This window comes from Cervus canadensis, chromosome 7, assembly GCF_019320065.1.
Source record: "Cervus canadensis isolate Bull #8, Minnesota chromosome 7, ASM1932006v1, whole genome shotgun sequence".
Lineage (NCBI taxonomy): Eukaryota > Metazoa > Chordata > Mammalia > Artiodactyla > Cervidae > Cervus > Cervus canadensis.
The window spans coordinates 48,433,753-48,450,366 of NC_057392.1; the positions used below are offsets into that span (position 1 = coordinate 48,433,753).

Sequence of the window (16,614 nt, forward strand, 5' to 3'; positions counted from 1 at the left end):
CTTCAGTTCACAACTGGTTCCAGCTCCTAGTGATAAAGGAAATAGCCACAAAGGAACAGGAAGGAAAGAGGGCATCTGAATAAATCAGGAGGCATGTGGTCATCCCCACAAATAATGAGAATTAAACATTCAGTCATCCAATAACATTTAGTAAGCACTTATTATGTGCCAGGCATTATGCAATTTACCAGGGACAAAAAGACAAACCTACCCTGAAGGACGTGCTGGTCTCCAGAAGGAGATGGTGGGCCTTGTGGTGATGTCTGCATGGTGTGATGGGCTTGAGAACAAAGTAACACGTGCTGTGGAAACACAAAGCAGATAATTAGGGACATAACACTGAGTGGGCAAGAACCCAGCACAATCAGAGAGTGGAATTTTTGAACTGTCTTAACCGACTCGATGGACATGAGTTTGAGTAAACTCCAGGAGTTGGTGATGAACAGGGAGGCCTGGCGTGCTGCGATTCATGGGGTCACAGAGTCAGACACGACTGAGCGACTGAACTGAACTGAAGGAGTGAATACCTGTAATTGACAACTCATAGTTTATGCTTTCACATGAAAAGAACAGTTGTTTTTCCCTTCATTTTAACTGACAAAAGAAAAATCATGTTAGGAAAGCATAAGGGTGACTCTGGCAGTTGAAATAACCATTTATTAATAAATAGAGAAATTTCCATCAAGGAAATTTTTTTTTTTAAGACAGGATAGTTCTCTGTTTCTTGCTATGAAAAGTCCACTAAAACAATTTCGTCTTCCTTGAGGGTCTTATGGTGAAATCACTGAAGCAATTACCTATATGATGAAAGATTACCCAACTGAAGAACTACTTCCTTATTAAACCACAGACCATCTCCTTGAAAAAAAAAATGGGCCGTCAGGTAAAAACAAGGTTTTATAGCAAGTGAGAGAATGAAGTCGATATCAAGAGACATTATTCCATGAAAATAAGGAAGTTTCAGAACACTGGTTATTCTTGATATTATTGTTATTATGTTGGGATTTGTCTATGACTTCCTAGAAGAATAAATGCAAATATAACAATCTCTGAGGTGTGGGATTATAAGACACTTACACTTTCTGAGGCCTATATTTTGGTACTATTTTGATTGTTTACAATAATGTGTGCTATTTTGGAAAAAGTAAAGATCTTTTAGAACATCGGTCTGATTGGTTTTGTGATGCTTAAGAAATTGTGCTTGGCTCTGTGTTCCAGAAACATATAAAAAGAAGATTTCCCTAAGTTATATCACTTGCCAACATTTACAGGAGAAAATAAACTGAGACCCAGAAAGATGATGTGATTTTTCTCATACTGTGACTCCTAGGTTAGCTAGTACCTTCAGCCCCACAGTTCTTGATTTCATACTGAGCATTCAAATATATAAGTATATCAATCTTAACTTACATATTTGGAACTTTAGCAACATTGCTTTGTGGAAAACTGTGCAATTATTTAGTGTAATAGTTATAGACCAGTAGTACTTTGCCCAGAAAACAATTCAACTAGAAGTCTTTTGAATATTACTTCTAGTTTCTTCTGCATATCTTAGAATACACAGTAAGTTTTTTGAATATATAGGCCATTTCCATTCAGTTCTTAAGTAGTTATTGAGCACTTAAGATATCTGTGCTGGGCTGTGCTTAGTTGCCCAGTTCTTCGCAATTCCCTGGACTATAGCCTGTCTGGCTGCTCTGTCCATGGGATTTCCCCGGCAAGAATACTGGAGTGTGTTGCCATGCCCTCCTCTATGGGATCTTCCCAACCCAGGAATCGAACCCAGGTCTCCCGCACTGCAGACAGATTCTTCACCATCTGAGTTACCAGGGAAGCCCAAGCATACTGGAGTGAGTAGTTTATCCCTCCTCCAAGAGATTTTCCCAAACCAGGAATCAAACTGGGGTCTCCTGCGTTGCAGGCAGATTCTTTACCAGCTGAGCTACCAGGAAGCCCTTAAGATATCTAGCCACTAGCAAGGAGACAAATTCTCTGCACTCGGGGAGCTTAGATCCCACTGGGAAAAACACAATAAGCAGAAGGAAACAAAAATAAAGGATATAATTTCAGGTAAAGATATAGTAAGGATGTGATGAACCAAGTAAAATGATAGTGACAAGAGTGCTATTTTTGAAAGGTCAGGAAGGCCTTTAAAGGAAGTGACATTAGATCAGAGACCTGGAGGGAGGGAGGGGGCCACTCCGAGTTCTGAGTGGAAAGCATTAAGGAGTACAGTCAGAGTCACTGCACTGAACAGGAAGAATTCCTTCTTTTCCTTAAAAAGTAAATATCTTAAAGAAAGAGCTTTTAAAGTTTGGTAAGTCATGGTTTCACTCTTGTGATATGGTGATAATGTTTATAAGGCCTAGTGCTGTAAATTTCTCTCTATTGCTTACAAATTTGAGAATGAATTTTGTTTAGGAATGTAAGTCTATTATAAAAGTACTGTCTTATCTAAATGCCACCTTCTGCCAAATGTAATATATAGATAGATAGATAGATCCAATGGAATATTACTCAGCCATAAAAAAGAATGAAATAATGCCATTTGTAGCAACATGGATGGACCTAGAGATTATCATAGTAAGTAAGAAAGTCAGAAAGAAAAACAAATACCGTATGATATCACTTATATGTGGAATCTAAAGGCCAACACCAATGAATTTATCTACGAAACAGAAAAGGATTCACAGACGCGGAGAACAGATTTGTGGTTGCCAAGGAGGAGGAAAGGTGGAAGGAGAGAAGGATTGGGAGTTTGGGATTAGCAGATGCAAACTATTATATATAGGATGAATAAACAGCGAGGTCCTACTGTATAGTGTGGGAAGCTATATTCAACATCCTATAATAAGCAATCATGGAAAAGAATATGAAAAAGAATATATATGTGTAACTGAGCCACTTTGCTGTAAAGCAGAAATTAACACAACATTGTAAATCAACTATACTTCAATTAAATGAAAAAAAGAAAACCCTTTGCATATTCACAAAGGCACAGAATCCAATTCCTAAGAAAGAGTCATTCCAAAGCTGGTCATTCCACAGAGAGAGAAGAAGCCCAACCAAAAGTGCCCCTGGGCTTAAAACTTCACTTTCCCCCTCCCCCACCCGCACGCCCTCTCTCACCCCAAGCAGAACAGACTGACTAGAATTTGTAGCTAGGAGGGTCGTCCAAGGCACAGAGAAAGGAGCTGCAGAAGATGTCTTTGGCATTCTCAGCTTTTAGCCCTACACACCTAGCTCTGGTAGAGATAGAAATGAGAATCTGTCCTTCACAGTGGGGAGACTGAAGCTCTGAGAAGTGGGTGGCTTGCCCAGGATCACATAGAAAGCCAATTCTCATTCCTAACCTTCACTCTGCGGCTGGTGTCACATTCCAGGCCAGGGACCACATGGGTGGAATTCAGCCTCCATTTTCGGGAAACGGGGTTTGTTACTTTTCCATTTACACGAAAAATGAAAAATAAATAACAGATGTTTGAACACATGTCACAGCTCTTCTTACTGGAACTTAAAAGTGCATTCTGACTGAGAAAATTAAAATAAAAAATCCACACAGCAAAAAAAGATGTTTTGAATGAAATACACTTTGTCTTTCCCTCACTCTCTCACACACACACGAACAATATCTCCTTGTTTCTTCTTCAGAGAGCAGCTGTGAAGGAAATTGGGGGAGGGAGATGAACATAACATCCCATCTTTGTGTTTCATACAGAGCAAAGCTTTTAGACCAGCCTTCCTGAACTGTAGGGGCGGGGCATGCCTTAAAATTAAACATCAGTGACCTGAGGAAGCTTATAAAATAGCTTGGGAGAAGTCAGTCACCAAGACAGGGCATCTCAGAGTGGATGATTCTGCGTGTGGAAACTGCTTTCATCTAGATAAAAAAGGTATGTACTGTGGTTTTAATTCTCATTTCAGCTAAAAATAATAACTAACATGATTGAGGGCCTTTGGCCAGTTACTTTGCAGACTTGGTTTCATTTTTCCATAAATGACCTTAGAAGGGGGATATTTTTAGTGCCATTTTTCAAATGAGGAAACTGAAGTTCAGATATCCTAAGCAACAGGCCTAAAGTAAGACCACCAACAAATGCCAGAGCTGGGGTGTCAACCTGAGAAGACTCACCTCAAAGTCTTCTGCTTGCATCAGGCAACCCCCTTGATACTATTATTAGACAATGAGGAATTATTCCTACACCAATACTGTACTAGATGAATTCTCAGGGAGTTATCCACTGTGCATTTCACTAAAATTGACCAAAAAGTGAGTTGGAATGTGCTGTGTGAATTGAAAATTCATTTAATATTAATAGAATTAATTATTAAATAATTAAATTAAATAGTATTAATATTAATAGAAAATGTGAAGCTTTTTATCGCCTGAAAAATTTTCTTCAGGCGATATGTTTTCTTATTAGATTCAATAGCAAAATGGTTTTTAAGACCCATGTACTTGGGGAAATGTATTTTATTTTGTCATGTGAAATCTAAAAGTCTCATCCCTAATACTCTGAAGCTCCTTGAGACCAGATACCAGGTCCACACTGACATGCAGGTGTGTAGACTCTTAGGAAACCTGGTCTAAGTTCTGGCTTCACAGCTTATCAGGAAGTAACCTCACTGAGTTCACAGAGAATGTTAGTGCAGGATTCTTCCAGACTGGGTGTTGTAGAGATTCAGGTCCATGTAAAATACTGAAACCAGGGCTTCTCCCTGGAGAAGCTCAAGGAGTGTAAGTAGTAATACACAGAGTCCATCCTCGCCCAGGGTGCATGCACCATAACTTTAGTAGAATTCTTTTTTAATTATTTAATATTCAGTTAAGATAATATTTGAATTACATCTATTTTTTGAAGTATTTGAACGCTCTTCATTAAGACAATCTTTCCATTAGTGTTAGAAGAAGATGCAAAAGTAAGTCATACATATCCGAGTTCATAGATACAGGTTAATAATGTGATTTACCCTCAGAAGTTGCTCAATAAGCATTGGATGAATTAGAATGCAAGGGGCACTGGAAAAAAATGATGGATATTATCAACTCTTTCTCTCGCAAGTTTAATCATAGGACTAAAACTACTGCAATAAAGAGGCATCTTTGGAAGAGATGCAGGCAGGGATAATTAGTTATGCTCTGAAATCCTGCGGAGCACATTTCAGCTCACTACAGAACATTTTGCAAGAAGATATTTGTCAGGAGCTGACTTTCGGTCGGACTGTCCTGTGGTGAAATGAGATTCATCAGGTATTAGAGGTAGGTGTTTACTGAAGCCACTGAAGGTGGTCACAGAAGGCAGCAACGTTCAGGGCTGTGGCAGAATGGAGAGCTGGAGATGGGGACTGAGCCCCAGCCTTCTGCCCCTCTGGGCCTTAGCTTCCACATCGGTACATCTGAGGGGAGGGGTTGGATAAATGACCTCTAAGTTTCTGCCCAGTTTAGGGGCCGTGGAGAATGTGCATAATGTGTGGCCATCCTTGAGCTTAGAACTCCTAGGCAGGGCACCGAGCCTGGAGCCGACTAGGGGCCAAGAGTAGAACTTCAGTGGTTCTAAAAACGGCTTGGAAAGGAGTGCAAATTTTTGTGGGTTTAGGCTGGATTTTGGCAAATCCATCACCCCCACAAAAGGTTAAAAAACAGATGTTGTTTACCTGGTGGCAGGGGCTGATGGGAAACAGAGCCTAAGAGACTAAGGAAAGTAGGCCCCCCGGCAGACGTGCTCAAGGCGGGGACTCGGGGGCGGTCCCTCCTTCCCTCAACCTCACATAAACTTTTACTCGTTATGTAACTGTTCTTTTGAAAAACACGCAACAAAACCTCCAGAAGAAGAGCTATTGATTATTAAAGGTTATTTGGAGATTTAGAGATTCTTAAGAAAGTGGTTATAATTATCCCAGTTATGACACATTCTTTTAAAAACTCAAATCTGAGAACATCTTGCTTGCCTCGATTCAGGCCTCTTCATCACAGGGAGAAAGGCAAAGAGCTGGAAATAGCTCTCGTGCAGCTACAGGCGAGGAGTCACAAGGAAGAGACAGACTGAGAGCAAGTCAGTGAAAGAAGCTGGGAGCAACCCAGGCTTCGACCCTGCCAGCAGTGCTGTAGCCCCCACCCCTGCCCACTGTGCACCCCCCGCAAAGCAGCTTCCGTACCCTAGGGCTCTGGGCTCGCATCAGCTACTGGTCCTTCTCTGCTTAAATGCATAGCGTGTACGAAAAGTAGCCTCATATTAAGGAAGAAAGAAAGGGAAGGAGAAAGGAAGGAAGGAAGAGAAATTCAGGAAATAGAATAATTTGCTTCTGCGTTTCATAATAGCATTTACTGAGTGTTTGTGTCAGATACTGCTCTAAATGCTGTCTATATTTTCTCATTTAATTCCTTGGAAGTTCACAAGGTTGGTATGATTATTATTCCCGTTTAATAGCCAAGGAAACTAAAGCATCCATTGGACACAGTTATACTTCGTATGTGAAGAGCCAGAATTCAAACCCGCTCAAGATGATCCTGGAGTCCCCAAGGTTCCCAGGCCTACTCCTGGACTAGTAAACAGCCAGCAAGTGGAGGGCAGGGTGGAGAGGTGGAGTCAGGGGAGGCATTTCTTTGATGAACTTCATAGGGCACTAAATGCAGGTTTTGTTTTCGATTAGTTTTTTCTCTCATGGTTCACTTGAAGGCTTCACTCTCTCCCAATCCCCACCAGTCCCCTTTCTCCACACACATACACACATTGTTTCTGTTCATTCAACAAGTGCACACACACACACACACACACACACACACACACACACTGCTTCTGTTCATTCAACAAGCATCTACTGTGCCTGGCACTGGGAGGTTCTGTGGGGAAGTCCAGGGAGAATTAAACATGATGCCCTTCCTTGAAAAATATGTAATTAGCTGTGTGGGGTCAGCGGGGCACCTGGCCAAATAAGTCCAACCAACTGTAATGCCAGGCAGATTGTGTTCTAACGGAGGCACAGAAGGTTCTAGTGAGGCTCACAGAGGAGGAAGACCTCCCAGCCACACCAATGACTGCGGTGGCCCCGGAGGATGAGGGGCTCAGATGGGCTGAGTGGGAAGCTGCCCACGCAGAGACCGGCCAGCCCAGACGTGTTCCTCCAAGGACTCCGCGCCCTCAGAGGCTCTGAACGCCTCCAGCTGCTTTGTTCTCCCCTCTCCAGGTCCGTCTCCAGACACCCAGCCCAAAGATGGTGCCAGCGCTGCTGCTGCTCCCTGCCCTGGCTGGCCTCTTCGGAGCAGCTGAGGGGCAAGCGTTCCATCTCGGGAAATGCCCCAATCCTCCGGTGCAGGAGAATTTTGACGTGAATAAGGTGCAGTAAAAGAATAAATTCCTGCTTGTTTTGCTGTCTCCTGTTTGAATAAGCATCCTACCAGGTTTGGTTTTATTTTCCTGCTCTAATGGCCACAGCAAGCCTTGGGGTAGGTACTCATCCTCCAAAGACTTCCCAAAAGCAGACTTTGAGACAAGAACTGGGGAGCAGAGAGGTTTTGGGAGATGATCCCAAGACGCCTGAGTGGGCTTGTGTGGAAACAGAGAAGGCAGGCAAGCAGTAAAGGGTGAGCTCACGAGCAGATGACTCTGTGAACAACAGGGTTCACTCCTGCTGGGGATCCTCTGAGGAAATGCAAAGAATGTGCCTCAGATTGTCCCATGGATAGATGCAAGCAGGCAGTGGGAGCTCCCATGACACTGGACAAGCCTCTCGCAGAGAAGGAGACCCAGGGGCTTGAGGTGGAAGCTGGCAGTGTGTGTGGGAATTGCTTGCCATGATGGAGGTGAGCCCCGAGATGGGCTGAGAGGACAATGGGGCACAGCAGATGCTGCAGAACTGCTATCCTCACTTTACAGGGGAAGAAGCTGAAAGCCAAGGAGCTTGCCACCCACTCAGGTCACACAGCCAGTAAATGCAGGGTAGGATTCAAAACTAGGCTTCCCGGGAGTGCAGGATCCCATGGGTGACTTGAACAGGCCCAGGACAGGATAGCAGTTCCCCCAGGGGCCTTCTTGTCACCTGCGCTAAAAAGATATCAATAAAATCAACTCCACCATATATGGTAAGGATTGTCTCATCATCTTATTCATGTGTCTTTTGAACACAGAACTTTTCAATATTAATGAAGTCCAAATTATCTTTTCATTTTTTGCTTGTGCTTCTGGTGGCATATCTTAAAAAAAAAAAATGTTGCCTAGCCTATGTTTATAAAGATTTACTCCTATATTTTCTTCTAAGGGATTTATAGTTGTAGTTCTTACATACAAGTTTTTGATTCATTTTAAGTTTCATTTTATACATCGGTGATATAGAAAGGAAACTTCTTTCTTTGGCATGAGGATATACAGCTGTTCCAGACTGTTTATTGAGAAGACTACTCTTTCCCCACTGAATAGTCTTGATACAATTGTTGAAAATCAATTGACCATATGTGTAAGAATTTATTTTTGGACTCCCAATTCTATTGATTCATATGTCTGTCCTTATTCCAGCACTATATAGTCTTGATTACTGTAGCTTTGTAGTAAGTTTTGACGTCACAACATATAAGTTCTTTGACTTTGTTCTTGTGGCTATTCTGAGTCCTTTGTATTTCAACATAAATGTTAGGATCAGTTTGTCAATTTCTGCAAAGAAGCTAGTTGGAGTTTTGATAGAGACTATATTATTAAATCTATGGTCAATTTGAAGAGTATTGCCATCTTAACAAGTTTAAGTCTTCCTATCCATGAACATAGGATGTCTTTTCATTTATTTAGGTCTTCTTTATTTCTGCAGTCTTTTGTAGTTTTCAGAGTGTGTTTTATGCTTCTTTGGTTAAATTTTTTTCATAAGAATTTTATTCTTTTGATGCTATTATAAGTGGAAATTTCCTAAATTAATTTGCAGATTTATCATTGTAAGTATAGAAATACTTTTTATTTCTAGATATTAATTATTTTATCCTTTAACCTTACTGAGTCCACTTGTTAGTTCAATATTTGTGTGTGTGTGTGTGTGTGTGTATTCTTTAGAGTTTTCTATATACAAAACCTGTCATCTGAAAATGGAGATAGTTTTACTTCTTCCTTTTCATAATTATTTCTAAACATTGCATTCTCCTTATATAGATAGAGAAATGAAGACTCTTCACAAAAATAATATGAGATCATGAGGGAACATGACATGAAGAGCAATCTTCCACCTCTGAGTTTCTTCCTTTCTGGAAAGTTAAGCTTCCTTGTTTTAAATTGTGAACCATTAAAGTCACCTTAACAGTAATGGAACTATTTTAAATGCACTGTATAAAATGGAGATTTTTTTGGAGGATGCCTATGAAACTAATTGACCTTTAGCTTATTCTTTGATGCTTTAAATGCATGTTAAGTTCAGTGATTTTAATTGAAAGATGTCCTTTAACAAATGAGAGGAAAATTTATGTCATAAGTGTGGACATATATTTTAACAAAGAGCCAGGTGACCGAAGCAATACTGCCACCTATTTGCAGTATGCTCTGATTTCAAATTCTGATTGCATCTCTTTAATTTTGCTTTATTTTGCAGAGTAATACATTTTAAAATTTCTAAAATAATTTCAATTAATATTTTGACTAGGTAAATATATTCTCTGGGTTCAAAATTCTAAAGGTGCAAAAGAAGATACAATGAAAACTTTTGCTTCCACCCCTGTAACCCAGCCTCAGTTCTCCCCAGTGGCAACCAGTAAAAACAGTTTATGGTGTATCTTTTTAGAGATAATGTGTACATATATTAAAAAGCACATATATAATTGCAGTAGGAAGAATGTTGTCTGTGTCCTATTCCCCAGAATCTGCAAATTATGTTTCCCAATTAGAAAAAGGGATTTTGAAGTTGTGATTAAAGTTATGGAGCTTGAGATGGCAAGGGTATCCTAGATTATCAGTTGGGTGAAGGAGTCTTTTGGGCCTAGAGAAGAAAACAACAGTCTCAAAGGCCTCTTGCTGAATGATCTAACTTCGGAGAAAACAAAGCAGAACTTTAGTTCCACCCTGATGCTCCAGGCAGGTTGCATCTATCTGGGACTTATAAACCCCTGTCCAGAAACCTTCCACCCCCACACCTGCCCAGAAGACTTATCACCCCCTGCCCAACTACAAATGTCACCTCAACAAAAGAATACTCAAAATATCCCGCCTGATTAATGTTTCCCTTATCGCTTCCACAAACCTCCCTATAAATATGAAGCCTCCCCAATCCCTCTCGGCGCTCAGCCTGGTCGTTAAGCCGACTGTCGCCCCTCCTTGCTTGAATAAAGGTCACCTACTTCTGTTGAGGTCGTCTTTCCTTTTCTGCCTCGCCCGAACTATACCTTATAGTGGGTATAATCTAATCATTACAAGCAGAGACCATTTCCCAGCTGTGGTCAGGGAGGTGTGATGATGGAAGACTCAGAGAGATGCAGTGTGAGAAGGAGTTGATCTGTTTTTGCTGGCTCTGAAGATGGAGGAAGGGATTCACAAATCAAGAAATGCAAATGGCATCTAGGTCTTGGAAAGGGTAAGAAGACAGATTCTCCTCTAGAGCCTCTAGAAAGGAATGTAGCCCTGCCGGCACTTTGATTTTAACCCAGTGAGATCCTTGTCAGACTTCAGATGTACAAAACTATGAGACCATAAATTTTTGATGTTTTAAGCTTGTGGTAATTTGTTACATTAGCAATAGAAAACCGATATAACCTTTTCTCCCAGTTTTACATAAAAGGTAGCTTAAAATATATACACTATTTTGCACCTGGCTCTTTTTCCATTAAGTGTATCTTGGAGATATTTGCCTGTTGTTGTTTTAAAAGAGAGTGTATAACATTGCATTGTATGGATATGTCATCATTTAGTTAACCCTACTAATGCTCACTTAAGCCACTTCCTGTCTTTTAATATTACAAAGAGAACTGCAATGAATGACCTTAGACACACATCATTTCTTATTTTCAAGAGGATACCTTTCCAGAAGTGAAATTGCTGGGCCAGAGTAAATGTAGTTTTAGTTTTGCTTGATGTTACCAAGTTGCCCTCAGGAAGGTTGTGGACTGAAACAGTTTCCATGCCAGGGAATGTGTGGAAGCAGGGTGTGACCGTCTCCCTTCACCCTCACCCACATGGTTGCTCAGTTCCTTTAAAGCTGATTCTGCACTGAAGTTAGGGTCTGAGAGCAAGCCTCCAGGGGAAGAATGATATAGGTCTTCTAAATCCTAATCTCATGCCAAAAGCCCCTGTGACCAATTCCTCGTGTGGGGTCATATGAGGAGAACTCAATAGATTCTGGAGTCCCAGCTCCCCACAGTAAACATATCTGACTTTGCGCATAATTCAAAGATGCTTTGTAAAATCATAAAATATTTGAGATGACATCTTACATCATCTAAACCAATCCCTTCCTTTTACAGAGTTTAGAATTTCACAAAGGTTTTGACGGAAGGGGACACCAAGAGCATAGCTAAATACGAGCACTTTAGGAATGGATGGTGGCATTCAACCAATGCCTACACATCCGATTCACTTATTCCCATTGGAATCAATATCTTGCTCAGTGGCTTCTGGGAACAATGCGGCCCATTTTGCCTGGCTTCCCCAAGAAAGGGCTCTGCTCTGAAAGACAACAATGGGGAAGAGTTTTCAGGTCCCTAGAGAGCCACAGGGTTTGTTCTGCCTGTCGTTGTCTCTGCAGTATCTTGGAAGATGGTATGAAATTGAGAAGATCCCAGTGAGCTTTGAGAAGGGAAGTTGCATCCAAGCCAACTACTCACTAAAGGAAAATGGAAACGTCAAAGTGATAAACAAGGAGCTGAGGTGAGTGGTTGTGGTTTCCAAAGCATTGTACGTCCTGGAGGCAGCCCTGCAGACTTGTCCTGGGGTGACTGGTGCCCTTGCCTTCTAGTGTGAGAGGATGGGGACATCGCTGGGTCTTGGCTGCCTGCTCACAATAGGTCCTGAAAGGACAGCTTTTGGCAGGCAGGATGGTAGGGACTACAAGTCACTCATTCTTTTCCATGGCCACTTGCTGAGCATCTTATTGTGTCCCAGACCCTGTGAGAGACCCTGGGGACTTAATGGTAACCCAAACTGCAAGATTCCTGCTCTCACTACAAAATAGACCTTCTGGAAGCAAAAGAAAGCAGGGACTCTCTTGTCTGATCTCCAGTACCAAGAGAAAAGCCCTTTCTATATCACCTGCTGATTGAAGGCATCTAGCTCAGCTTGAATCTTTCCAGAAACTGGGAGCTCATCAATGTCCATTACAGTTTATTCCATCTTCAGACAGTTTTAACTGTTAGACAACTCCTTTTCTTATTAAGCAAGAGTGAAACGCATGCACAGTCACATTCTAGGTTTAGTGAACAGGAGAGCCTACAGAGATATACTTTTCTATCACTGAGGGCTTCTTCACTGATCCCAAAATTCATATTTTAAAAGCAAATATAAACTTAAAAAGAAACCCAGTAAGAACTGCTACCCACCCACCATCAACAAACATGAGAGTAACAATAAACAATGGTAACTAATATTAATTAAGCATTTCCTATGTGCAAGGCACCGTTCTGTATGCATATATATGTGTGTGTACAAGTGCATGTATTTATGTATATGTAAATGAGCATAGCTATTCATTTAATCCCCACAGCAATCTGAGGTAGGTACTATTATTAAATCCATTCTTATGGATGAGGAGACTGAGATACAGAGAGATAAAGTAATTTGCCCAAGAGTCACACAGTTTGTAAGTGACAAAGCTGAGATTTAAGAGATTCAAAACCCAGGAGAAAGGACTACCCTGGTGGCCCAGTGGTTAAGACTCCACACTTCCAATGCAGGGGGTGAGGGTTCGATCCCTGGTCAGGGAACTAAAATGCCACGTGGCATGGCCAAAAAATAAAAATTAAAAAATAAATTAAAAAATTTTAAAGTAAAGTAAAACCAGGGAGAAGTGAAATGGAGAAGAAACCAGAAAACAAATGAAAGAAGCTGGACATGAAGGATTGCCATTCCCGTTTCCTAAGTTGTCTAAGAACTGTGTTCAACTCCAAGAAAACAAGTACCAGTCAGACTGGAGGTTACACAGGCTCAAAAAGGCTTCCCATGGCCATCCTATTACCCATTAAGCTTCCTGTGAGCCACAACACAGTGGCTGATTCTCTGACCCTGCATAAACCAAAACAATAATGGAAGAGTCTTGAATAAAGGAAAATCGGACTCATTTCAGAGCTCCTGATATCACTGAGACACAAAGGGGGGGAAAACTTTGCAAATCTCCAGACTTCATGTTTTGCATGATTTTTAGTAATCTAGTCAGTCTTTATGTTTTCCATTGGACCCTTGTCATTTTTGAAGAAGTGAATATTCTTTTTATGTCAAGTTGTTTCATTTGCTTGTAAATTTTCCCTTTTTCCTCCATCACGCTTTGGAGTCCAAGAGCAAGAAACAGCCTTGCAGGCCACTACATATACTCTGAAAAACAGGTTTGAAGTGCCAGGGTCTCACATATCATCCAGTCCTTGGCCATTGCAATTGTGGATCCTTATCACCCCAAAACTGTCTTCCTCTGCTCAGTCAAGAGACAGCAATAAAGCAAAGGGGAGGGAATGGAACCAGCCTACCTTCAAGAATCTCCTACCAAAAAAAAAAAAAAAAAAAAGAATCTCCTACCCAGAAATTACACTGTTGGCCACCATGATTGTTGGTGTCACAAATCTTACCTTTCATTGATTTTTGGCTTTTAACTAGTTCAGGTTTTTTTTGTCTCTGTTTTTGACTCATTGCAGAGCTGATGGAACTGTGAATCAAATTGAAGGTGAAGCCACCCAGGAGAACATCACAGAGCCCGCCAAGCTGGGAGTTAAGTTCTTCTGGTGTAAGTATACACTTCTCTCGGGAGGCGTCAGGGACAAGAGCTCGACAAACTGAAGGCTAGAGCCCTGGGTCGGAGCAGTCCTGTCACCTCTGAGCGTCACCTATACTGATTCAATGCATAATTACCTGTGGACCACCTCCTACCTGCCGTATGCTGGGCTAGGTCCTGGAGATGCAAAGATGAGCAAGACAGAGCTGGCCAATGTCCCTGTGAAGCTTACATGTCAGTGTGGACACTGACAGGCACCCAGGTGATTTATTATAAACTACAGGAAGTGTGCCAGTGGAGGAAGCACAGATTGAAGCCCGTTCGGCACGAGCAGTAGGAGACTCAGCCAGTCTTCTTTCCCAGAGGGAACTAACAACTGAAAAATTAGTCGTTATTAGAAAAACAACTAACATGTGAGAAAGTTTAAAAGCAAGAGATGGTAAGAGTGAAGGTAAGTTGGAGTCCTGGCTCTGTTGGCCACTTTTTGGCCAAAATTGTTGGGATTTCATTTGGTTCCCCTTCCAGTTGGACAATGGGTTTTCCTTGGTGTTGGGAGGTGGAGTTATTGAATAATATATCCTCTGAACTTAAAAGGAACTTTGAGACTGGAAAAGAAAACAGGCAACTCCATAAAGAATAATTACATTTATTATGGGTAACTTACATCCAGGCAGAATCATGTAGACGACCATCAGAGGCATTCCCAGCTGCACTGTGTTCTGCCAAAAGGGGGACAGGGAGCTTAATGGGGCCACAGCTAAAAATAGAATCTGACTACTAAAGGAAGCATGTCCACACTGACAGAAACTGAGGGATTTGCTTCCCCCCACCCTCACCCCAAGGGGTCTCATGACCATTAACCACCTGTGTCAGCAAAAGACATTCTTTCAGTTTTCATATCAGATGAAGACCGTAGGGAACTTATTTGGCTTGGGTGCTTTCCTTGTGAGTAAGCTAAAGCTCAGTAGGGCAAAAAAGGGGATGGGTAAGACTGCAGGCCTAAGATGGAGCTGACAAAATGGAGCCAGTGCCATTGAGCCACACACTTGGCTTGGCTGTGGAGGTCAGGTTCACAAAGGAAATTTCTGGATTCAAATGGACAAAGTAAATCCTCCATCTCTCTTCTTAAAGACCCTTTTAATACTGAACTTTCAACACTACTCAGATGTCAATCAGTGAATCTCTATAGACCCTTTGTGAGGAGGAATTTGTAACCTGTTACCACCTTATTTGGGCTTCCCCAGGGGCTCAGTGGTGAAAAACTCGCCTGCTAATGCAGGAGATGAAGGAGATGCGGGTTCTACCCTTGGCTTTGGAAGATCCTCTGGAGCAGGAAATGGCAACTCACTCCAGTATTCTTGCCTGGGAAATCACATGGACAGAGGAGCCTGTTGGGCTACAGTCCATGGGGTCACAAAGAGTCAGACATGACCGAGTGACTAAACAACAGCCATCACCTGATTTACCATATTCTTAAGAATAGTGGGATTTTCAAAGTTCACACAAGAAGAAAAACAAGCAAACCAACATTAGCCCCTACCTCCTCCTGTCGGTGGATTGTAGAGGAAACTGGATGGCACAAACCTGGAAAGCCTGGGCCCCCTGACCTTACCCTTCTTAACTCCACTCACTAAGTAATGGCTCCATGGGCACTTGTGTTCAGCGCACCTGTCAGTCCAGGGGATCCAGCCAAACCTCCAGATATTACGGGCTTCCAGGTACTAACCTGCGATCAGGGAATGGGGATCCAGAATGATGGCTCTGAACTCTGGCTGCACATTGGAATTACTGGGAAGCTTTCAAAAGTCCCAACAAGCTCCAGTTCAGCCTTTGGGAGTTGGGGTGGGGAGAGATGGGCCTGGTGTTTTTCAGAGGTCCCATGTGATTCCCACATGAAGCCAGAATTAAGACCCACTGATGTAGAAGAACTAGAATGCCAGAGCCTGGCTTCCAGGACCCTGGAGATGAAGGTTTCTCTTGTCCTGGTCCCTCCTAATACTGCCTTCCTCTGGTTCTCAGTCATGCCATCAGCTCCATACTGGGTCCTGGCCACCGACTATGAGAACTACGCCCTCGTGTACTCCTGTACCACGATCATCTGGCTTTTTCACATGGATCATGTTTGGATCTTGGGAAGAAACCCTTATCTCCCTCCAGAAACAGTGACCTATCTCAAAGATATCCTGACCTCTAATAACATTGAAGTTGAGAAAATGACGATCACAGATCAGGTGAACTGTCCCGAGTACATGTAACCAGGCTCTAAAGGGAGCTGCATTCACTCCATGTTCCTTCTCTTGCTTTGCTTTTCCCCTATACCAACCCTCATAAAGACAAACCAAACCACCAGAGCAAACTATTACACCTACCAGAAGGGAAACGTGGCAGCAGAAGCTAATGGAGAAGAACCCAAGGCAAGCTGGCCCAAACATTTAGCCATGCACCATTCTGTTACCTTGCGAGTCTGATAATAAACTTGCTGCTGACCTGCTGTGCTCACAGTAGATTCTAAACTGGACTAATTATTGTGGGGTTTTAATTAGAAGCTTATGTTTGGAAATCCTTAAGCAGTGACGTTGGAAAAAAAAAATGAAGCCCTGAACAGTTTAAAGGTAACAATCCTGTTTCTAGAAAGAGAAAGCTGATGGCAAAGGCACATTCCAAGTGACCCGAATCCAGGCGCCCCCATCCTGCAATAGGCAGCCCTTAGTGGGGGGAATCCTATGGAATTTTTGAGTCTCT

General features: G+C 42.1%; 1 protein-coding gene across 1 annotated transcript; it reads left to right on the plus strand.

Annotated features, from left to right (window-relative positions):
• The first annotated feature begins 3,617 nt into the window (after nt 1-3,617).
• APOD (apolipoprotein D) lies at nt 3,618-16,385 on the plus strand. Its single transcript, XM_043473307.1, has 5 exons — nt 3,618-3,893; nt 7,186-7,335; nt 11,704-11,825; nt 13,796-13,884; nt 15,892-16,385. Exons 2-5 carry the CDS (start codon nt 7,213-7,215, stop codon nt 16,125-16,127), a joined length of 570 nt encoding a protein of 189 aa, XP_043329242.1. The 5' UTR covers nt 3,618-3,893; nt 7,186-7,212; the 3' UTR covers nt 16,128-16,385.
• Nucleotides 16,386-16,614: the final 229 nt, after the last annotated feature.

What these genes read in the sequence shown, in the direction of transcription:
- APOD (XM_043473307.1), top strand. Translation starts at nt 7,213, where the DNA reads ATGGTGCCAGCGCTGCTGCTGCTCCCTGCCCTGGCTGGCCTCTTCGGA. An exon ending in AGAATTTTGACGTGAATAAG is followed by an intron (nt 7,336 to 11,703) that starts GTGCAGTAAAAG and finishes TTGTCTCTGCAG; the next exon opens with TATCTTGGAAGATGGTATGA. An exon ending in GGGAGTTAAGTTCTTCTGGT is followed by an intron (nt 13,885 to 15,891) that starts GTAAGTATACAC and finishes TCTGGTTCTCAG; the next exon opens with TCATGCCATCAGCTCCATAC.